Source organism: Lonchura striata, chromosome 6 (assembly GCF_050655825.1).
Source record: "Lonchura striata isolate lonStrDom1 chromosome 6, ASM5065582v1, whole genome shotgun sequence".
Classification (NCBI taxonomy): Eukaryota; Metazoa; Chordata; class Aves; order Passeriformes; family Estrildidae; genus Lonchura; species Lonchura striata.
Window position 1 is genome coordinate 38625566 of NC_140708.1, and position 18255 is coordinate 38643820.

At 41.2% G+C, this 18255-nt stretch overlaps 2 protein-coding genes across 4 annotated transcripts in view; one reads left to right on the top strand and one right to left on the bottom strand.

Moving 5' to 3' along the window:
* DOCK1 (dedicator of cytokinesis 1) overlaps nt 1–18255 on the top strand; it is a 268915-nt gene that overhangs the window by 82746 nt on the left and 167914 nt on the right. For both annotated transcript variants that reach the window (XM_077784742.2, XM_077784744.2), the window contains exon 27: nt 1227–1322. In XM_077784742.2, the coding sequence (XP_077640868.2) occupies nt 1227–1322 (96 nt within the window). The remainder of the gene's footprint in view (nt 1–1226; nt 1323–18255) is intronic.
* Nucleotides 1022–18255, bottom strand: part of INSYN2A (inhibitory synaptic factor 2A) — a 46446-nt gene continuing 29212 nt past the window's right edge. For both annotated transcript variants that reach the window (XM_021526348.4, XM_085582988.1), the window contains 2 exons: nt 17498–17569; nt 1022–8526 (listed from right to left, as the gene is read on the bottom strand). In XM_021526348.4, coding sequence (XP_021382023.1) covers nt 8343–8526; nt 17498–17569 — 256 coding nt within the window. In that variant the 3' untranslated portion in view covers nt 1022–8342. The remainder of the gene's footprint in view (nt 8527–17497; nt 17570–18255) is intronic.

An 18255-nucleotide genomic window follows, 5' to 3' on the forward strand; every position in this document is an offset into this window, starting at 1 on the left:
AAATGTCCTTAGGAGTTAAACCTTCCTCATTTACTGTGCCTGGCCTCTTCCAGGTGGAAAATACTCTGTTTTGGTGGTTTATCTTTTCTCCCATGGGTATTTTGGGAAATGTGCATTTGAGCTGTATTGTTGCTGACATGGTTCCCAGACGTGCAGCATGTGTAATATCCCTTTTTTTTTTTTTGCATAATAGTCTTTTTTTGCATTCTCTTGACCTCCACAAACATACAACAGCTCTTTGCCAGAGAGCTGCAGTGATTTGATGCTCTCCTGAAATTTGGGCTGCTGCTGCTGCCTGAACCTTCAGGGCTGTGTAGAATCATACACTAATTCAGCTGGAAATTACCCTAGGGTCAGCTACTCACATCCTCTCTGGCATCTTATTTAATTGGGCTTTTTTGGGTTTTGCTCTGATTTTGTTTGTTTTTGGAAGTAGCTCTGTGTGGCTGCCTCAGAGGGGGGTTTGTTCTACAGGAGGAATTTGGTGCTGCAGCCTGGCTGCTCCTGTCTCTCTTTGTTGGCTTTTCTCTCCGTGGTAGGGGCTCACCTGCAGCTCCATCCTCTCCCAGGCTGATCCTGGCAGCAGGACCAGCTCCTGGGTCAGTTTATGCTGCTGGTGGATCATCCTTCAAATATGTAAATCTATTTTTCATCCATAAAGTAAAAGGTGGGAGCAAAGCTCATCTGTTTCTTTCTCCTTGTGGTGTTTTTGGCTTTGTTTTTTGCCCATCATTCTGTGTGAGGTTTCTGGATTTGTCCTTAAAAGCTGCTTGGAATAAAAATTTCATTTAACTCTTTCAAAAGCGGTAGGTTGCTTCTAATATTGACTGAAATTAGCAATTCATTTAATAAAAGTTTTGCTTTGCTGTTCTCTTCCTTTTAATTGAGCTGTTGCAGAGCAGCCCCCCTCCCCTCCCCCATTTCTGGTAATGCCTGTGGGGGTTTGATGTTGGAAAAATCACTTGGGGGAAGAAAATTAATGGGTAACTAAATTGGATAATGGAAAAGGCTGCATTTCCAGTGACATTGTAACAGCACATTTTAATTCATCAGAAACAAGTATTACCAAAATAACACTTTGCTAAACCCATTCCCTCCTTGTGATCGACAGCAAGCCACGTTTGACTTAATTTCCACTGAGAGGTGGGTTGAGAGGCAGCACCAATGGCTCAGTGGTGTTGGTGTCTGTTGCTTGTAGTCATCACTGATTTATTCCTTGTGCCCAGGGCCCCACACAGCGCCATGTCCAGATCATCATGGAGAACCTGCTGAGGACAGTGAACAGAACTGTGATTTCCATGGGACGGGACTCGGAGCTCATTGTGAGTAAACTCAGACACCTCTGTCACATCTCCCCGAAGCTGCCTGTAATAGGATTGCAATCCCAGGTGACCCAAAGCAATCACACCTCCTCTCTCTCTTTCTTTCTCTCTGTGTGCTCAGGAAGCTGCAAAAAGCACTGCCTGGTAATTTTGCTCTGGTTGGCACAGGGGAAGAGCAAAAAAAAAAAAAAAATTCTTGAAAAATATCTGTGAGCAGGTGATTAGCCAGGATTGATATCTGTGTGCGCCAAAATGATGTAGTATTGGTAATTAGCCAGCTGGGAAGTGTGGAAATGAGACTTGGCTGTTGTTCCTGCTTTACAAGCATTTACTTGTCTTTTTGACTTAAACTGAGATAACCAAGGTGAGTGTTCAAATGACTGAAGAACAGAGCCCACAATTATGTTTAGAGAAAGAACTGATGCAAGTGACCCTACTGACTTAACACTGTGATTTTAAAGCCTTACACTTGAATTTTTCCACTTTTAATTAATTAATATTGGACTAAATAATGAATGAATAGTGAGGCTTGTTGATATCTGAGATGGGGATAGATCTGAGTGTGTTTTTGGGGGCCTCTCTGTGTGTTTTTGGGAGTCTCTGTGTGTTTGGGGGCCTCTCTGTGTGTTTGCCTTTGCCTTGTATTCTTTCTCAGCTGTCTGCAGCTGGCAGCTGATCTCTCCAGGGAACTGGTTGAAGTGGGCCAGGTTTGTGCTGTGGCTGAGCAGTTGTACCTCAGTTCTGCATCAGTTTGGGTCAGTTTGGCTCAATGCACTGACTTCTTACCATGGGGTTAATTGTTAGTCAGATAAGTCCATCAGCAACTTGGTTTTTTGATCTCCTCTTTCATTCCCAATTTAAATTCTCCCTGTAATTGCACACTGTGCTATTTGACTTTTACACCCAGTGATTTTTGACACAGGGCTCTGTGTCCTCAGCACTTCTCCCTGGACCTGCTGCTGCTCATTTCCTTGGCATTTGGGGGTGCTCCTGTTGGCAAATCTGCTGCAATTTCATTTTGTCTTTGGTGCATCATCCGCTGGCTTAGTTTTGATCTCCCACTTGTATCACTTGGGGTTTTGCTGTAAGGAGGAGATAATGGATCTCCAGATCCATTGCTGGAGCAGGAAGGCACAGAATCCCAGGGTGGTTTGGGTTGGAAGGACCTTAAAGCTCATTCTGCTCCTCCCCTGCCACAGGCAGGGACAATTCCATTATCCCAGGCTGCTCCAAGCATTGTCCAGCCTGGCTTTGGACACTTCCAGGGATGGGAATCCACAGCCTCTGTGGGGAAATGGTTCCAAGCAGATCATTCCTACAGAATATTCCAGTGCTGGGATGCAGCAGTGCAAGGAAGTCGAAAGACTTGTGTGTTATTTTAACTTCCTCAGTTTCAGGCTGAATGAGAGTTAATTATTGTTTTGATGAACGTGGTTCAGGTGATATTTAAAAATGTTAATTATGCCTTTTGCAGTCAGCAGAGTAGATTTGAAAACTTGGTTGTGTTTGAGCTCAGAACAGTGGTATTAAAGATGTGCATTGTGCTCCTGAGCACAGCCTGGAATCCCTCTCTATAATCAGCTAATGAACACTGAGATTTCAGGCTATTTTTAATTAGTATTTACTCCTAACTTATAATGCAGCTGCTGCTGAAGAGATTCCCCTGTTAAATAACCAGCCACAACTCATTTCTGTGGTGTCAGCAAAGTAGGAGGAGTAAAATGAATAATAATAATAGTAATAATCAGGAAGCACAGCTTGACCCCTCTTGCATCAGATTTGGGTTGAAATGGTGCAGTGACTTTTTAATTTTACCTGCAGAAGAGCATTAACCATACAGGGTGACTGGAAGGAAGGAATTTGAAATATGTGACAGAGTTAAAGTAATGATCATTTCTTTAAAAGAAGTAAAATTCAGGACATAACCAATTTTTTATTCTCTAAATATAACTGTGTTGGTGTCCTAAAGCTGGCATGTTTTCTCCCTGGAAAAATACTTAGTGGCACCGTTTCCATCCAAAATCTGATGTTGCATAATGCAGTTTATGAGCAGTGGAGGAATGTCAAGGATTTAAGTGCTCAAGTGAAAAGTTTTAATTACAGTATGAGCCTTTTCTGCAGCACTAAACTGGAAGGATTCTCCAGTAGAATCCTTCAGCTTTGCACATTCGTTTTTCATTTTTTTTCCTCCTTAAATGTGAATTCCTTGATAAAATCAAAAACAATCCTATAACTTCAAAAGCGAATTACCTTGAAATAAGATACCCAGTTGCAAGGAGAAGAACCAGATATTAAGTAAAATGAAGTATAAATTATAAGTTTAAAATCTGATTTGACAATAATTGCGTTAGCAAAAGAATTTTTAATCCTCATTGATTTGGGCTGGTGTTTATTCTGTAAGTCTCACTGGTGGTTGTTACTTAATCAATTTTCTGAGTAGAAGATTCTAATATTATTAATATTTATTTTATATAATGATTCTGTTATTAGTGCAGGATGCAGCCTGAGGGTGCTGAGCTGTCCTGCTGCTCCAATCTGCCTGGTTTAGGTTAATTTTGCTCCTGCCTCGAGCTGCTGCTGCTCAGTGAGAAATCACCTGGAAAAAACCCACAAAACCTTTTGTACGGAAGAAAAAGTAAATTGAACTTCCTTGAGCCTTGGGAAGGGTGGTTTTAAATGTTCTCTTTCCTTTCCTGGTGGCTTTTGGACAATGTTGGGTTCCACGTGAGGCAACATCTCAGCCTCTTCCAGTAAATCAGGACAGAGCAGCCTTGGTGGCAGCTCCAGAATGATCCACGGCTGCTCCTTCTCCTCGTGTCAGCAGCTTGGGATGTGCCTCATCTCCAAAGCCAAGGCAACCAAGCTCCTTAATTTCTGAGAGGAACTCTCCTGGCCTAGGGGAAGATTGGGGTTGGAATGTGATGGTCTTTAAGGTCCTTTTTCCAACCCAAACCATTCCATGTTCCTGTGGTGTTAACTTCCAAGAGTGTCCATAAGGAGAGTGGCTCTGGAAAACATCTGAAGGTGGGGGAGCAAAGTCAGTGCTGTGACCAGGGAAAATGGATTATTTTGGGTATTGGGAAGCCCTGGGCAGGACTTTGTGGTGTTGCTGATGAATGGGATCTTCTCCACCTTGCTGCTTTCCCCTCGGTGCTTTGGGATGAGGGTTGAGGTGGAACTGGAACAGAAATGATGCAGGAGCCATCGGAAGGAGAGAAGAAAAAGGGGTTTGTGGAACCTGTCTGAGGTTTCTGGAAGGAGATGGAGAAGAGGAATCTCTGTGGGGTGCAGGGGACACCTGACACAAGGAGAGTGACAAGGGTTGTGTGGAGCAGAGTGGCATTGATGGGGGAGCTCTGGATAATCAATCAATCAATCAGCCAATCAGTCAATCAATCACCGTGGTGGACTGTCCATCTCTCAGCACTTCCAGGCTGCAGGTCTCCCCAGAAGGACGTAAAATACAGGCGCAAGTGTGAAATCTGAGTTATTGTTGGTCACAGGAGACTTCTGGGGCTGCAGTTTGTTTTTCAGCAGTTAAATCTGGATGTAAGTTATTTTCCTGTGCCTTAAAAGCTGCCCAGGTCAGGCTTCATGGATTCCAAAACGTTGGGCAGAAAACAGAAGTCATTCCTTTGCCAGACTTCTTCCATGTAAAAATATTTTGCTTTATTGAGTCACATGTTTTCTTCTCTTTCAAAATCAATTGAAATTACATATTGCAAGCTGATTTCACTGAAACTGGAGTGGTATTTGGATGGTGGCCATGGTTTTATTCCATCACTAATACTGAGCTTTTTTTATGTTGTCAAACCATCCTTGTTGCATTCCCTACCAACAATGATGGGAATGAGCTGCACTCACCTAAACAAATGGACACATTTGTAGCACTCCAGTTATTTTAATGAACCACAGATGGCTTTTATGGAATATTAAAAATCTTCATGCAGTCCTTTTCGTTCTCCCAGACAAAAATGGTGTTGGTGCAGTTGGATTTTTAGTGGCAATCTGGTTCAATTCCAGCTCAATTCCAACAGCAATATATAATATGTGGTAATACACAGGTCCTGGTGTAATCTAACAGCTGACTTTGTTGGGAAGTTCATGAAAAATCACCCTATTTGATTGGAAAAAGTGATTTAACCTTTAAAACATTGAGTGAAATCAAAGGCACAGACAGTAGTTTTGCATTTTAGGCAAGAAAAAGCAAACACTTTGAACCCATGGTAGGATTTTCCAGTTTTAATCATGTATTTTTTTTTTTTTTCACTTTATCCTGTTTTTTTAGAAGTATTTTTACAGTTGTTTTTGTTTTTAATCTTTAAGAAACCAAGTGCTACTCACAGGAATAGTGTTTTCCTCCTAGTTCTAGGTCTAAACCAAAGAATGCAATTCTTGCTGTGTGGAAATTATAAGGACTCAGCAAAGAGCGAGGGATATAAAATCACTGCAGTATTTATTGGCTAAAAAGTATTTTGAAGCAGGAGATGGGAGAAGTGCAGCTAGAAAATCAGTGTATGAAGTGCAGGGGAATGCCAGTGAATCCAGCAAAGCCACATTGAAAATAAAAATGCATTTTCCTCATTAGAACCTCCAAGATCTTCTACATGAGGGTGAAAATAGCTCTGTCACATTGAAGTAAAAGCTCTAAAGAATTAGGTGTTTTTTTTTTTCTCTTGGTGTCTATCTAACCTGAGCCTGAGTGATTCTAAAGGCAATACAATTATGATACATTTTACACACTTGCAAAAACATTTTATTACAAAGTACATTGGAGGGTGCCAGAGAACACGAGATGTCAGTTGGAAGCAAGGTTTTATGGTAATGTCAGCTTTCCCCAGGTTTAAAAAAATGTAAAAAATTAAAAATTTGCAACTTCTTAAGAAAATAGCCTGGACATGTACAGAACACGCCATGAGAACTTTCCCTTTGAGCTCTTTGTTTCTCCAGTTGGAGTTTGCTCCCTCTTTTCTCCTGATCCCAGGAGCTCTGGATCACTCAGGGTCCCTGCACACACAAAGCTACTGAGGATTTGGGAATTGATTGCCATGGAGAGATGCTTGGTTTAATTTCTTTAAAAAACCCCAAACACTAGGCCTGTTAGCATGGAGGAGTGCATTAGTTATTAATGTTTGTTTTTTTCTTTTTAAATAATGAATACTGCTGTATTCTCCTTTTTCTGCCCATCTTTGAGATTCCTTTCTGCTTAAAAAAAAAAAGTATTTTTTTGTTTGGAGATATTTGGGTTTCTAAGCCTTGTTGTGTGGGCTGTGTTGTAAATAGTTGTTTAGTTAAAAACAATATAAAATACATGAAATATGGGTTTTTTTCCACATGAAACGGTGGCACTTCCTTCCTGGTGTACAGGATCACCTTCCTAATCCTTCAACTCCCACCAGAGGATTTCAGGATTTGCTTCCATGCAAGAGCTTGTAGCCCTCTTGAAGGTTTACTGCAAATATTGAGCTGGCCATAGGCACCTTCTGCATTTCCATTCCCATTTTAATTTGCTTTTCTTGCTCTTTGAGGGAAAAAAATTAGGTTATTTTCCTTCAGTTTCCTCCCAGGAGTAAATTGGATGATGAGCTAAGAGGAGAAACAGAGAAAAAGAAAAATACTTTCCCAAATTTTTAGTATTTTAGTACAAATTAAAGATCATGGTTCTTGCACCTAAAGGCTGAAGAATTTGTACCTTCCTGCTGCTACAGGGGATGCAATTTAAACCAAATTTGTCACATGACACTCAAATTATCTGAAATCCTTAGGGAAAAATCCCAAAACAAAAGATTCCCACTCCTTGGTGACTTCTAGCATGAGGAATTTTTCCACCAGTGGTCATTTTAGATGCAAGTTTAATGACAGTAGCAAATATTTAAAGGAAAATTTGCAGTTCATAAGTCAGAGCAAAATTTTAAGTGCTGTTTCCAAAAAAAAAATCTGAACCAATTTAGGAAAAATCACATTTCTCCCTTAAGTGTTTCAATTACTGAGTACAATTGATAGATCGAGATATAAATTATAGTAAGCTGGGAAACCCATTTGAGCAGCTTAAATAAATAAATAAATAAATAAATAGCATTTCCAATTTTCAGCTCCTTCCAAGCAGTGCTGCAGCCTGGACATCTCCTGGTGCCTTCTGCAGTATGGGAGAGGTTTTCCAAAGGCTGTTAGAAAACAATACTGACCCATGGCAAAGGCCAACAATCCGGATTGGGACGGGTCTGTTTTGGGGTTGGGTTTTGTTCCCGTGTGGTCGAGACCCTTCCAAGGTGATGCTGAGGGGTTGTCCCATGGCCTGGACCCTGTGAGCTGGAGGTGCTTAAAGGCTGGGCCTGAATTTTGGGAGGTTTCTGGCCACCGCCCCGCTGGGGCTGAGCAGCAGAGTTGGTTCTTCTGGTGGTGAGGACACAGCTGGACCAGAGATGATGTTTTGAAATGTGAGAGCTTGGTTGGAGTCTACATCGCATGAAGGCAGAGGACACGCCACAGTCACGTCTCGGAGATGGGCGCGGCCGCGGGCCGCGGGCAAAATTGTGCTTTGTCCAGGAATTCTGTGCTGAAAACTGCACTCCCCGATCACCACGGAGCTGTAAAACTCAACACCACTGCAAACATAAGGCTTGCTCGTTTTTATTCCCCCTCCTTGCTGTCCAAAGACAACAACCCAGACCCCCAAAAGGCTTTCACCATTCCTGGGGGCGCTTTAACGCGTCGGAGCGCCACGCTTTCGGATCTGAGGAGGGGTGGAAACAGTTTTACTTCCCATCTTTGTCCAAATTTCCGTTCGGGTTTTCCATCCCACATTGGCAACTGCGGGTAGCAGTGGGCAGGGGCACCCGAGCCCGTGCTCCCGGGCGTGAGTCCGTCGCTACAAAAGCCTTTTTGGTACACGCGGTGAGAACTGCACGCTGCCCTTGGCCAGGACACTGCTCCTTCCACCAAGATCCCGTCAGAGATGATGGATACAGCTCCAAATATTTGTCAAAGAAGGCCTTGAACTCCACACGTCATGGACTTGGGTTAAAGGAACCAGAGTTTCCATCTTCCGTGCTTTTTTGATTCAGTTTTGGATTTTTGCTTGGGAGTAGAGGAGTAGCTCTCCTGAGAATAAGGCAAAGGTGCAACCTGAGTTTCCTCAATAGGATGAAGTTTTCTCAAAACTGGCTGTAGTTTATCTTCTTGCTGTTTAAAATCCAATTCCACGCTAGAAATGGGAAGAGAAAAGCGCTCGTTAAATATGATGATAAAAAGAAATCATTTAACCCAATGTCTAAGTGCTTAATTTATGGAAATTAAATAATAAATAGTTCTTGCATGAAAATGAAAAGAGGAAGTTCAAAAAGAAGAAGAAAAATAGGAATTGGATTATTCAGCATTTCCCTGCTGTTAAGGAGGGTCTTGAGGATTATGGTGGAGTTGCTGGGAAGTGACTGACCACTAGAAATGCAACCCTTTTTTTTTGGTGGAGAAATGATTTTTGAGGGCTTCCAAGCTCAGTTCTCCCTTCTGGGAGGTCAGGGTGGCAGCCAGGCACCTGCATCCTTGTTCTTTGGGGAAAGCTGAGAGGTTGGCCAAAAACAAGGAGGCTGTCCCAGAAATTCTTTACCTGAGCTGTTCCTTGACACTTTTACCATAGAAAGGATTAATTTCATCAAGTTCCTGTTGTATGCATAGACTCATACATATGTGTGGAATAAATAGATCAATTAAAAAGCAATTCTCCTTTATAGTGCATCCTTGCCTTTAGAAAACAGTCTGAAGTTGTAAAATCCCTGTCCTGAATTTCAAACACTGTTGGCTACAAAATCCTTCCAGCACTTAAGAACCACAATTGAGATGAAATTCCAGCCCTTACTTGAGCTTTGTGCTGCAGAACATTTTGAGGCCACCTAATAAAGCAAAGGAACAACAGCAGCAAAATAAAATAGAGCAAACATCCTGTCTAATTGTGGAAACTGAATTTTGGACCCTCAGAAGTACCCTGGAATTCAGTGGTTTTGGTTGGGTTTGTGCAGCAACCTCTGGCCATGTTCTGCACTGAGGCTGTTCCTGTTTGTGTAGAATATTTGGGGTTGGAAGGGACCTTTGAAGGATTCCTGTTGCAGTGGGAGCTCTGGATATCAGAGCATGAATTTTAAAGGGTGAAATGTTGGGAATTTAGACACTTGGATTAGTTTATTTCTTCCCTGTCCCCCTCCACTGCTTAGCTGTCTTGGGCTTTGCACTGGCTGCTTTTGTCATTACCTAAATATGAAGTTATCACTCCTGAGCTTGAGTTCACTTTTAATTAGGACTAAATATGTTTCCTGAGGTATTTCTGCCATTGCTTGTTCAGAGTGAACCACTGGAGAAGTGAGATCTGATTGCCCAGGTGTCATCCAAAAAGAGATTATTTTAAACTTCAGTTTAAGCCCTGTCTGACTTAAGGAGAGGCAGGGATGTGGCACAGAACACCTGCAGCCATTTCCAGGGAATTCTCATCATTAAGGTTGGAAAATACCTCCAAGATTTCCAGGGGAAAATTTGGGTGGACTTCACCTTTCACAGGCTTTGTAAACAGCACAGAATGTCATCCTATACCATCTGCTGATTTAGGTGGGGTTTGTTTTCCTCTTAGGAATGAAAGATGCTGAGAAAGGATGAGGAGAATTTTGTGCTTTTTGTTTTATTTTTAAGATCTGGTGTCTCTGACTCTGGTGGAGCCCCAGGAAGGGGTGTTAGAAAGGTGTGATGACTTTTTACATCTGGCCGTGTTTGGTTTGAGTGTAAATCCATTTTTAGCGAAAGTTTTGGCATTTCAGTGATTTGGATAAACTTTCCAGTAGCAGAGAAGAGAAATACATTAGGTAAGAATTCAAGTAGAGTTTTTTACCCATTGCTGTGTTTCAAATTAATAAAAAGCCATTCCAAATCAAAGATAATTTGAAAAATTTCGACTCAGTGCTGGAAGTGTAAAATGGTGAATTTTAGGAGGCAGCTGTATTGGTGCAGGAGCACATTCCAAGTCTACTGCTTAATATCCCTCCTTGTTAATGGAAAAACAACGTTGTCTTCACTGAAAACGTGTTCTGTGTGCAGTGTGGCTGGCAAAAAACATTTGGTTAGGGAATTTCAGCAGGGATTTAGTGGTGGTATGTGGATATCAGCTCATTGGGAATGTCCCAGCACAGGAATTCTGTCAGTGAGGGAAAATCTTGGAATGAGGGAGGTGTTTCTCTAAGAGTTCCTTAAATCTCATTTAAAGTGCAGCATTTAGCATGTGTTATATCTGGTTTTTTCTCAGTATCAGGTTTTTTTGGGGGGAAAAAATAAAAAGGCCTTTCAGCTCTGGCATTGCCAGAGTTCATTTTTACTCCTTTCAAACATTATTCTTGCAGGGAGGCTCTTAAGAGCTGCTGAAAATTGCTGTAAAAAAAGAAATTGTTATAAAACCCCCATTGCTGAAGAGAGTAATTTTTTATATAATCAATTTCTATTAAAGATAGACCTCAAGAGGAAAAAAAAGCATCTTAGTTCTGGTCCATCTGACAAGCCCCATGTCATTGCCTTTTGCTGCTGCAGCACAGATCAGCTTTCAGCCCTTCCTATCCAAGGGAAATATTTTGCTTCTGAATGGTATAAAGAGGCTGAAGGAAAAAAAAAAAAAATTTGTGTTATTTCAGCATTTAGAACTGTAAATTTCATAGAATAATTGACTGGTGTCTATCAGCATCAATTTATCCAGCATTGGAGGGGTTTTAATGGACTTGCTCCATCAGGCAAATTATTTGATTGCAAACTTAGGCTTGTTTGTGCCATAAAAATAAGACAAAAACCTGATTAAAAAAAAAATCAGATATCTTTCTGTATTACTTACTCTTTTACTCCTTAATATTATATCAATCATATGAAATACTACTAATCATCATCAATGACAAATTCCCAGAGAGGTTTGGGTTGGAAAGGACCTTCAGGATCATCCAGTTCCAACCTTTCACTACCCCAGGTTGCTCCAATTTTTGTCCAGCCTTGCCTTGGCCACTTCCAGGGATTAAATTCAGCAAATATTCCAAATTGGAGGACTTTTTGGTATTTTTGTTACCGAGCTGTATTCCTGAGCTGGATTGTGTCACCTGTCACAGCTCTGCCAATCCTGTTTTGCTGAGTGCTATTTCTGTCCCCTCAGCATCTCCAGGTGTCCTCTCTCCAAATGACCTTTTCCTGAAATATCCTCCTGCCGTGTGCCTCTTCTCACTTTCAAACTTGGATTTTGTCCCTTAAGCCTGCCCACAATAACTCCAATAACTTAATTATCCGGGACTCTCCTGTTCTCCTGGCATTACACATGGAGATGGGAATTATTTGTTTCAGAAGCATTTTTTCTTTAATGATAGGATCATATTTTTCAATAGACTGACAATTCTCAACAAGCCCTACAGAAACAAGAGATGAATTTTAAATATTATTTAATAGCACAAACCTTGCCCTAGCACACCTGGTCAGGACATCCTAAAGCTTCACTTCCCTCCATGTTGTTAAACATTGTTAAATTTGGAACACTGAGTCAGAGTTTTTCCATCATTAATGCCTGTCCCAAATTCTTCCTCCAAACATAGGGGCTGTTTTTATCAGCAAGCACTAAAATTCTATTTGTGATACAGATTTCTGTGTTTTCTCCCTAGAATCACTATAGACTTAGAAGGTTTGCAACCAAAACTTCTCATTTTAGGGCAGTTCTCTGTATCAGTGCTGTCCTTCCCAGGAAAATTTGGCCAAATAAAATCATGTAGCAGCACTTGGCTGATTTTATTTTGGCACCACCCTCACAAGGAAGGATTTTTTCCCAGTGCCCCATCTATCCCTGCCCCCTGGCAGTGGGAACCATTCCCTGTGTCCTGTCCCTCCATCCCTTGTCCCGAGTCTCTTTGCAGCTCTCCTGGAGCCCTTTAGGGGACCTGAGGCATTGGTGTGATGAATTTTCTGGTTTTGCCTTTCTGTTTTTGACAATATATCTTAATGAGTTGACTTCTTGCATGCAGGCAGCAGAGAACCTTTTCTGATTTAATTGCTGTATGAGAGATTGAGGGCAGAATTTGAGGAGTGAGAACCATTGGGATTAAACATATGGACTGTGGGAGGGTTTGGAGCAAGAGGCTCCGAGATGTGGATGGGTTTTCTTATTTTCTAGCACAGTCACACGTTGTTGTCATGGATCATTTTCAGATTTTAGCTGCTCATGATGTGTTGGTTGCTGGAGGATTGCTGAGTCAGAGAAATCTGGGTTTGAGGATGGAGCTGCTGAGGGATTTCAGAAAATGGTTTGGGATGGAAGGGACCTCAAAGCTCATCCCAGCAGGGACACCTTCCTCTGTCCAGGTTGCTCCAAACCCCAATTTCCAGCCTGGCCTTGGGCACTGCCAGGGATCCAGGGGCAGCCACAGCTGCTCTGGGCACCTGTGCCAGGGCTGCCCACCCTGCCAGGGAACAATTCCCAATTCCCAATCTCCCATCCAGCCCTGCCCTCTGGGATGGCATTCCCTGGGTCCTGTCCCTCCAGACCCTTGTAGCCTCTCTCCATCTGTGCTGTAGGTTATTGAGGTGCTGGAAGGGACAACGAGACCACCCCAAAACTTCTGTTTTCCAGGCTGAACAATCCCAATTCTCCCAACCTCTCCCCACAGCGGGGCTGCTCCATCCCTCTGCTCATCCTGGAGCTGCTCTGGGCTCGTTCCAGCAGCTCCATGTCCTTCCTTCCCTTGACTCTTCCAAGGCTGGAGCCTGCAGAGGCTCTGGGCAGCTTTTTCCTCTTTCTTCCTCCAGGGAAATCCTTTTTCCTTCCCCTCCAGCTGAGCCCCTCAGGTGACACCTAAATTTCCCTCCTCCTCCTCACCTCCTCCAGGCACTCAGAGCAGCTGAACCATGGGGAGGTGAAGCAGGAATTACAGAATTCCACATTAATTGGATGACACAGCATTAGTGCTTCACATCCTGGAAAAATGGGATCCAGAGAAGCACTAATCACTTCCAAATGAGCTTAATGCACTTCCCAGCAATCTCTGCTAAATTTCCTCTTTCAGCCCAAAAATCAGCCCAGCCTGGGACCCAAAGCACTGCCAGCATTCAGGAGCCTTTGAGATCCATTTTTTTTCCAATAAGCATCTTAAAGTCCAGAGATAAGATGAGAAAATGTAAATTAATTAATGTGGGTAGGAAATAAAAAGGTGATGAAAATTGCTATTCTCAGCATTGAACCACCTGATTTTCATACACTGCTGCTATCCTAGGGATTGATGCCTTATGCTCACTTTTTATTGCCACATTTGTTAATTTGAATAATTAATATTTAAGGATTTAACCTTTAAAAGTGAATTTCTTCCAGGTGGGCTCTGTGCTGCCTGATGAACTTTTATCCCCATATTTTAACTTGTTCTATCTCTTGTACTGAATTAGATTTTATATATTCAAATAATGTATTTTCTGCTGGATAGTGAGAGTCCACCTTAAATTAATATAAAGTAAAAATACAGAAGAATAAATCATCATTTTAAAAAAGTGGGAAAATTAATGGTTGAGACAGCTTTTAGTGATTTTTTTTTCCCTACAGAACTACAATAGTGAAGTGTGGATTTCTTTTCCTTCCAAGTCAGAAATTGGGATTTCAGCTCCTAGAAGCTTCCTTCCAGCAGCTGAAATTTCCTTGTAAAGCTGTTGGAAATTCCTGACCTCCCTGCCCAAAGGGAAGTCCAGCAGGAATTCCACAAGGTTCTCTTTCCCAGAAATAATTTCTGCTAAAAGCCTGAGAATAATCCACCAAATATTCCAGAGAAGCCCCATTTTCTCCTGCAGATTCCTGCTCAAGGATTAACATTCACATGGGATGGGAAATTCCAAAGGAGCAGGAAGGGCAGGTCCAGGAAAAGAAAATTACAGAATAAAACAGGCTGGGAAGCTTTCAGTTCACCTGGGTTTGGGGTTTTTCAGAATTGCTACAATTTCTGCATTTCAGTGCAATTCCTTTTTAACAGCAAGATTTTACTGCACTGTAAAAATTCCGTATTTACTGCCATATACAGAATTTTGATTTAAATACTTCAGTGTTTAAATTGACTTTATCCTGGCAGTACCCCTAATTAAACTTCTTTTCTGTCTTTAAAAATGTCCATGGGGCAGCAGCATCAGACAGAAATTTGTATTGTGTTTGTAGCAGATGATTCTGGAAGTGTTCTGTGACCTCATGATTATTGAAACTGCTGGATAAAATGATAAAGTGGTTGGGTTTTTTACAATTTAATCCTAATTTTGGGTTCTGTTTTTAATTCTGCCTAATATGGCTACAAATAATATTTTTTACTGACAGTTTTAAGGCTGTGGCTGCTCTGGTGCAGTGAGAGAAGTTGAGTGATTCCTGGCTCTGGAGTTCCAAGTTCCTGAACATAGTGCATAAATAAGTAGAATTTTGAGGAAAATGGAATACCCAAATGGAAATGTCTTTCTTTTCCTCCTCATTTTCAAAGCAGCTTCAGGTTTTGCTAATTTGTTTTTTTGATACTGTTTTATATTTGACCAGTTTCCTGTTTATTTTAAAAAATGAGAAAATAATGTTATTTTCCTTTTTTTAGTACTAAAAATATTTATTCTTCTCAACAAACAGAAAAATAATATAAAACATATTTTTAATACTAACAAAAAACTTACAATTTAATATGCAAAATAACTGTATTCCCAAAAGGCTCTTCCTAGAAGTTATTCCTGACCGTATTGATATTTTGGATGCTAAAACCCCTCTAAAGCACAGCAGGGTTTTTTTTGTTGCCTTCTCTTTGTGTCTGGTTTTTGTGCTTCATGATATCGATACTCTGAAATTTGTCTTGAGAGGAAAGAATTTAATTCCATGAATTTCTGCCTCCTCACCTGTGCTCTACCTGACACTGCAGGATGCACTTCAGTAACTTAATAATTCCTTTAAGATGCTGTCTGAAAATAAAGATTTGAAACAGCTGTAAAATTTTTTCTTTTAGTGTTACAATGTTCAAAATTGAATCAAATTCCAAAATCCCATGCAGTCAATTAAAGGCAAAGTGGAAGGATTTCTCTTTAAATATTGATTTATCCCATAAGGGCATTATTTATATATTAATGCCCTTGTGGGATAAATTTTATTTTTATATATACATACATATGTATATATAAAATATAAATAACAATGATATTTATAGATAGAGATATATCATAAAGTTATATATATTAAATATATTTCTATGGGATAAATTAATTATATATTTATTTATATATATTTTAAGTCTCTCCTATGTTAATTGGGAAAAAGAGATCAAGATTAAGAACCTCCTGCTCTGACAGCTCCAGTACCTTCCAAGAACTCAGGGGTTTCTGGCACCTTGAACAGTTTTAATTTCTGTTCCTAAAAGCTGTTTGGCCTTAAAGAGAACTCGGGGCATTCCCTGCAGCTTTTTCCCAGATTTAATCTGGATTTAATCCCAGCCTGACCCAGGGGCTGCTGCCTTTCCCCAGAGGTGCCAGGGCCTTGTGCAGGAGCAGAAATTCCTGCAGGACATGCCATTTATCAGTGAATTCCTGATTTATCCCTTCTGGCTTATCCTGTCTCTATAATCCCCTTTTCTCCTGCCTCCCCTGCTTTGCTCTGCTTTCTGTCTGCTTGCCTGCAGCAGGAATTCTCCTAAACTGGCACAAAGCTGAGCTGGATTTTGCTCAAAAATCCCCTGGAAACGTGGCTTGAGGGAAATACCGAAATTCCAGGTGGGGATGGGCAGCTGGACCTGCCTCTCTCAGTAGGAAAACTCTCCCAACTTGCTTTTCTGGACTCATTTTAATCACATCAAGTACAAGAATAGAAGCTGGAAGTTTCCTTAACTTGAAATCCACTGATTAGAAATGAAGATTTGCAGAAATTTCTAATTGTTTTTTTTTTCCTAGCTGATGAAACAAGGAGAATTCCCTGCTGGGGTTGTGCTGTGCTGTACCTCCAGGCTGCTCTGAGGCAGGAATTGCACAGGAAAAGGGAGGCACGGGAGGCTTTGGGTGTTTCTGTGCTTCTGAACTTGGCTGAAAAGGAGGAATAAAGGCATTAATTGGTTCCTGCCCCTGCACAGAACCCTGCTGTGGTCAGGTGTAAGGTGGAGCTGAAGGTTTCCATCCTTTTTTTCCTTTCATTCTGTGCAGTGAATAGAAAATTCATAAATAAATAGCTCCAGCTCTTCTGCCTAAAGCTGGCTGAGCAGAGAATTAAGGAGTGAGGGGGGAAATCCTACACTGATGCCTTCATTTGAGTTTTTGTCTCCACTGGAATTGGCATCTTGTGCATTTTCATTTGTGCTGCACTGCCTGATTTGCTGAAACCTTGAGCCACGTTTGTTTTCTCCTCATCTGCAAACAGTCTTGTTGGGTTTTTTGGGACTCCAGAGAAGGAGGACAATGAAGCTGTCAGGGTGAAACATTGTCAGCCTCATGATGGCTTCACCTCATGCCCAGTTCCTGTTATTCCTTCACTGGATGTGCCAAAAAAAAAAACCCAACTGGGTAGGAATGGCAGTTTATCAAATCAGAAAATTAAATGGTTTGGGTTGGGAGGGATTTTAAAGCTCATCTCATTCCAACCCCTGGGCAGGGACACCTTCCACTGTCCCAATGTCCAACCTGGCCTTGGGATCCAGGGGCAGCCCCAGTTGCTCGGGGAATTCCATCCCAGCTCCTCCCCACCCTCCCAGGGAACAATTCCTAATTCCCAAAATCCCATCTAACCCTGATTTTACTCTAAAACAATCAATGGGTTCTGTATCTGGGTCTCTTTGCTTTACAAACCCTCTCTCCAAATGACCTCCCAAGTCGTGTTGGTACTGCCATAAAAATAAATCTAAAGTAGGTACAGAAGTGTATGAAAGTAAAATTGAAGTTGACTTGTTGGTCAGAAAACTCGAAATACCTCCAGCAATTTAAAAACAAAATTCACACCTTGCAACACCTCCCATCCCACAGCTCTGCTGCCCACAATAATTTCTTTCTGATTTATACTTCCACAGGTGTTGCATTTTATGACTTTAGTGGAGTTAAATTTCTGTTTTGTTGATTGGAACATAAAGGCCAATTGCTGGGCCTGCACTAGTGACTGAATCTTTGCTTTCTCCCAGGGAAAAATGGGAATATTGGTATTTTTAACCTACCTGTAGATAATACATGCACTGTTCCTGCACGTGTCACAATTGGCCGTGTCCTGGCCGGTCCGATAGGAAAGCCTGCAAAGACAGGGATGTGAAATCAGTAAAAAAGTCATTTTTTTAACAAATTTTGGCCTTCCATGACCATTTGCATAATAATCATAATTTCAGGATTATTTTTTTACCTTGAATATTGAATACAAAAATCCAGACATTAGGAAAATAGCATCAAAAATGCCATATTCAGTTTAAATTAAGAGATTACTTCTTTGGGGTGTGGTATTATTTTCTCCACTTTCACTCTAACCAAACTCTGAGTATTAAGCAATAAATCAAAACACATAATCCATTATATCAGGAGGAGTGTACAGACTACAATAATGCAAAATAGGATCTCTTTAGGAGTTTACAGACTACAATAATGCAAAATAGGATCTGTTTAGGAGCTTTGTGCCTCTCAGTGATCTCTGAAGATTTGTTGTAGGGATGTTTATGTGTTAAAAGGGAGAAAATGCTTTTGAAATGACATTTCCTGTGCTCCCTTAGCCTGCAGCTGTGCTTTGTCACACTCTGGTTTGAAGTCTCTTGCAGCAGTGAATTCTCATTTACCTGTGCTTGTCTCTGCCGTGGTCACTTTGAATTAAAAAGGGGGTTTTGAGGTATGCAGGTATTTTTTAATACATGGAAAATTAATTCAAATAAATATATTTCATTAAAATAGAATGGTTGGCTGTGAACATGAATGTTCTGGCATGCAGATGAGT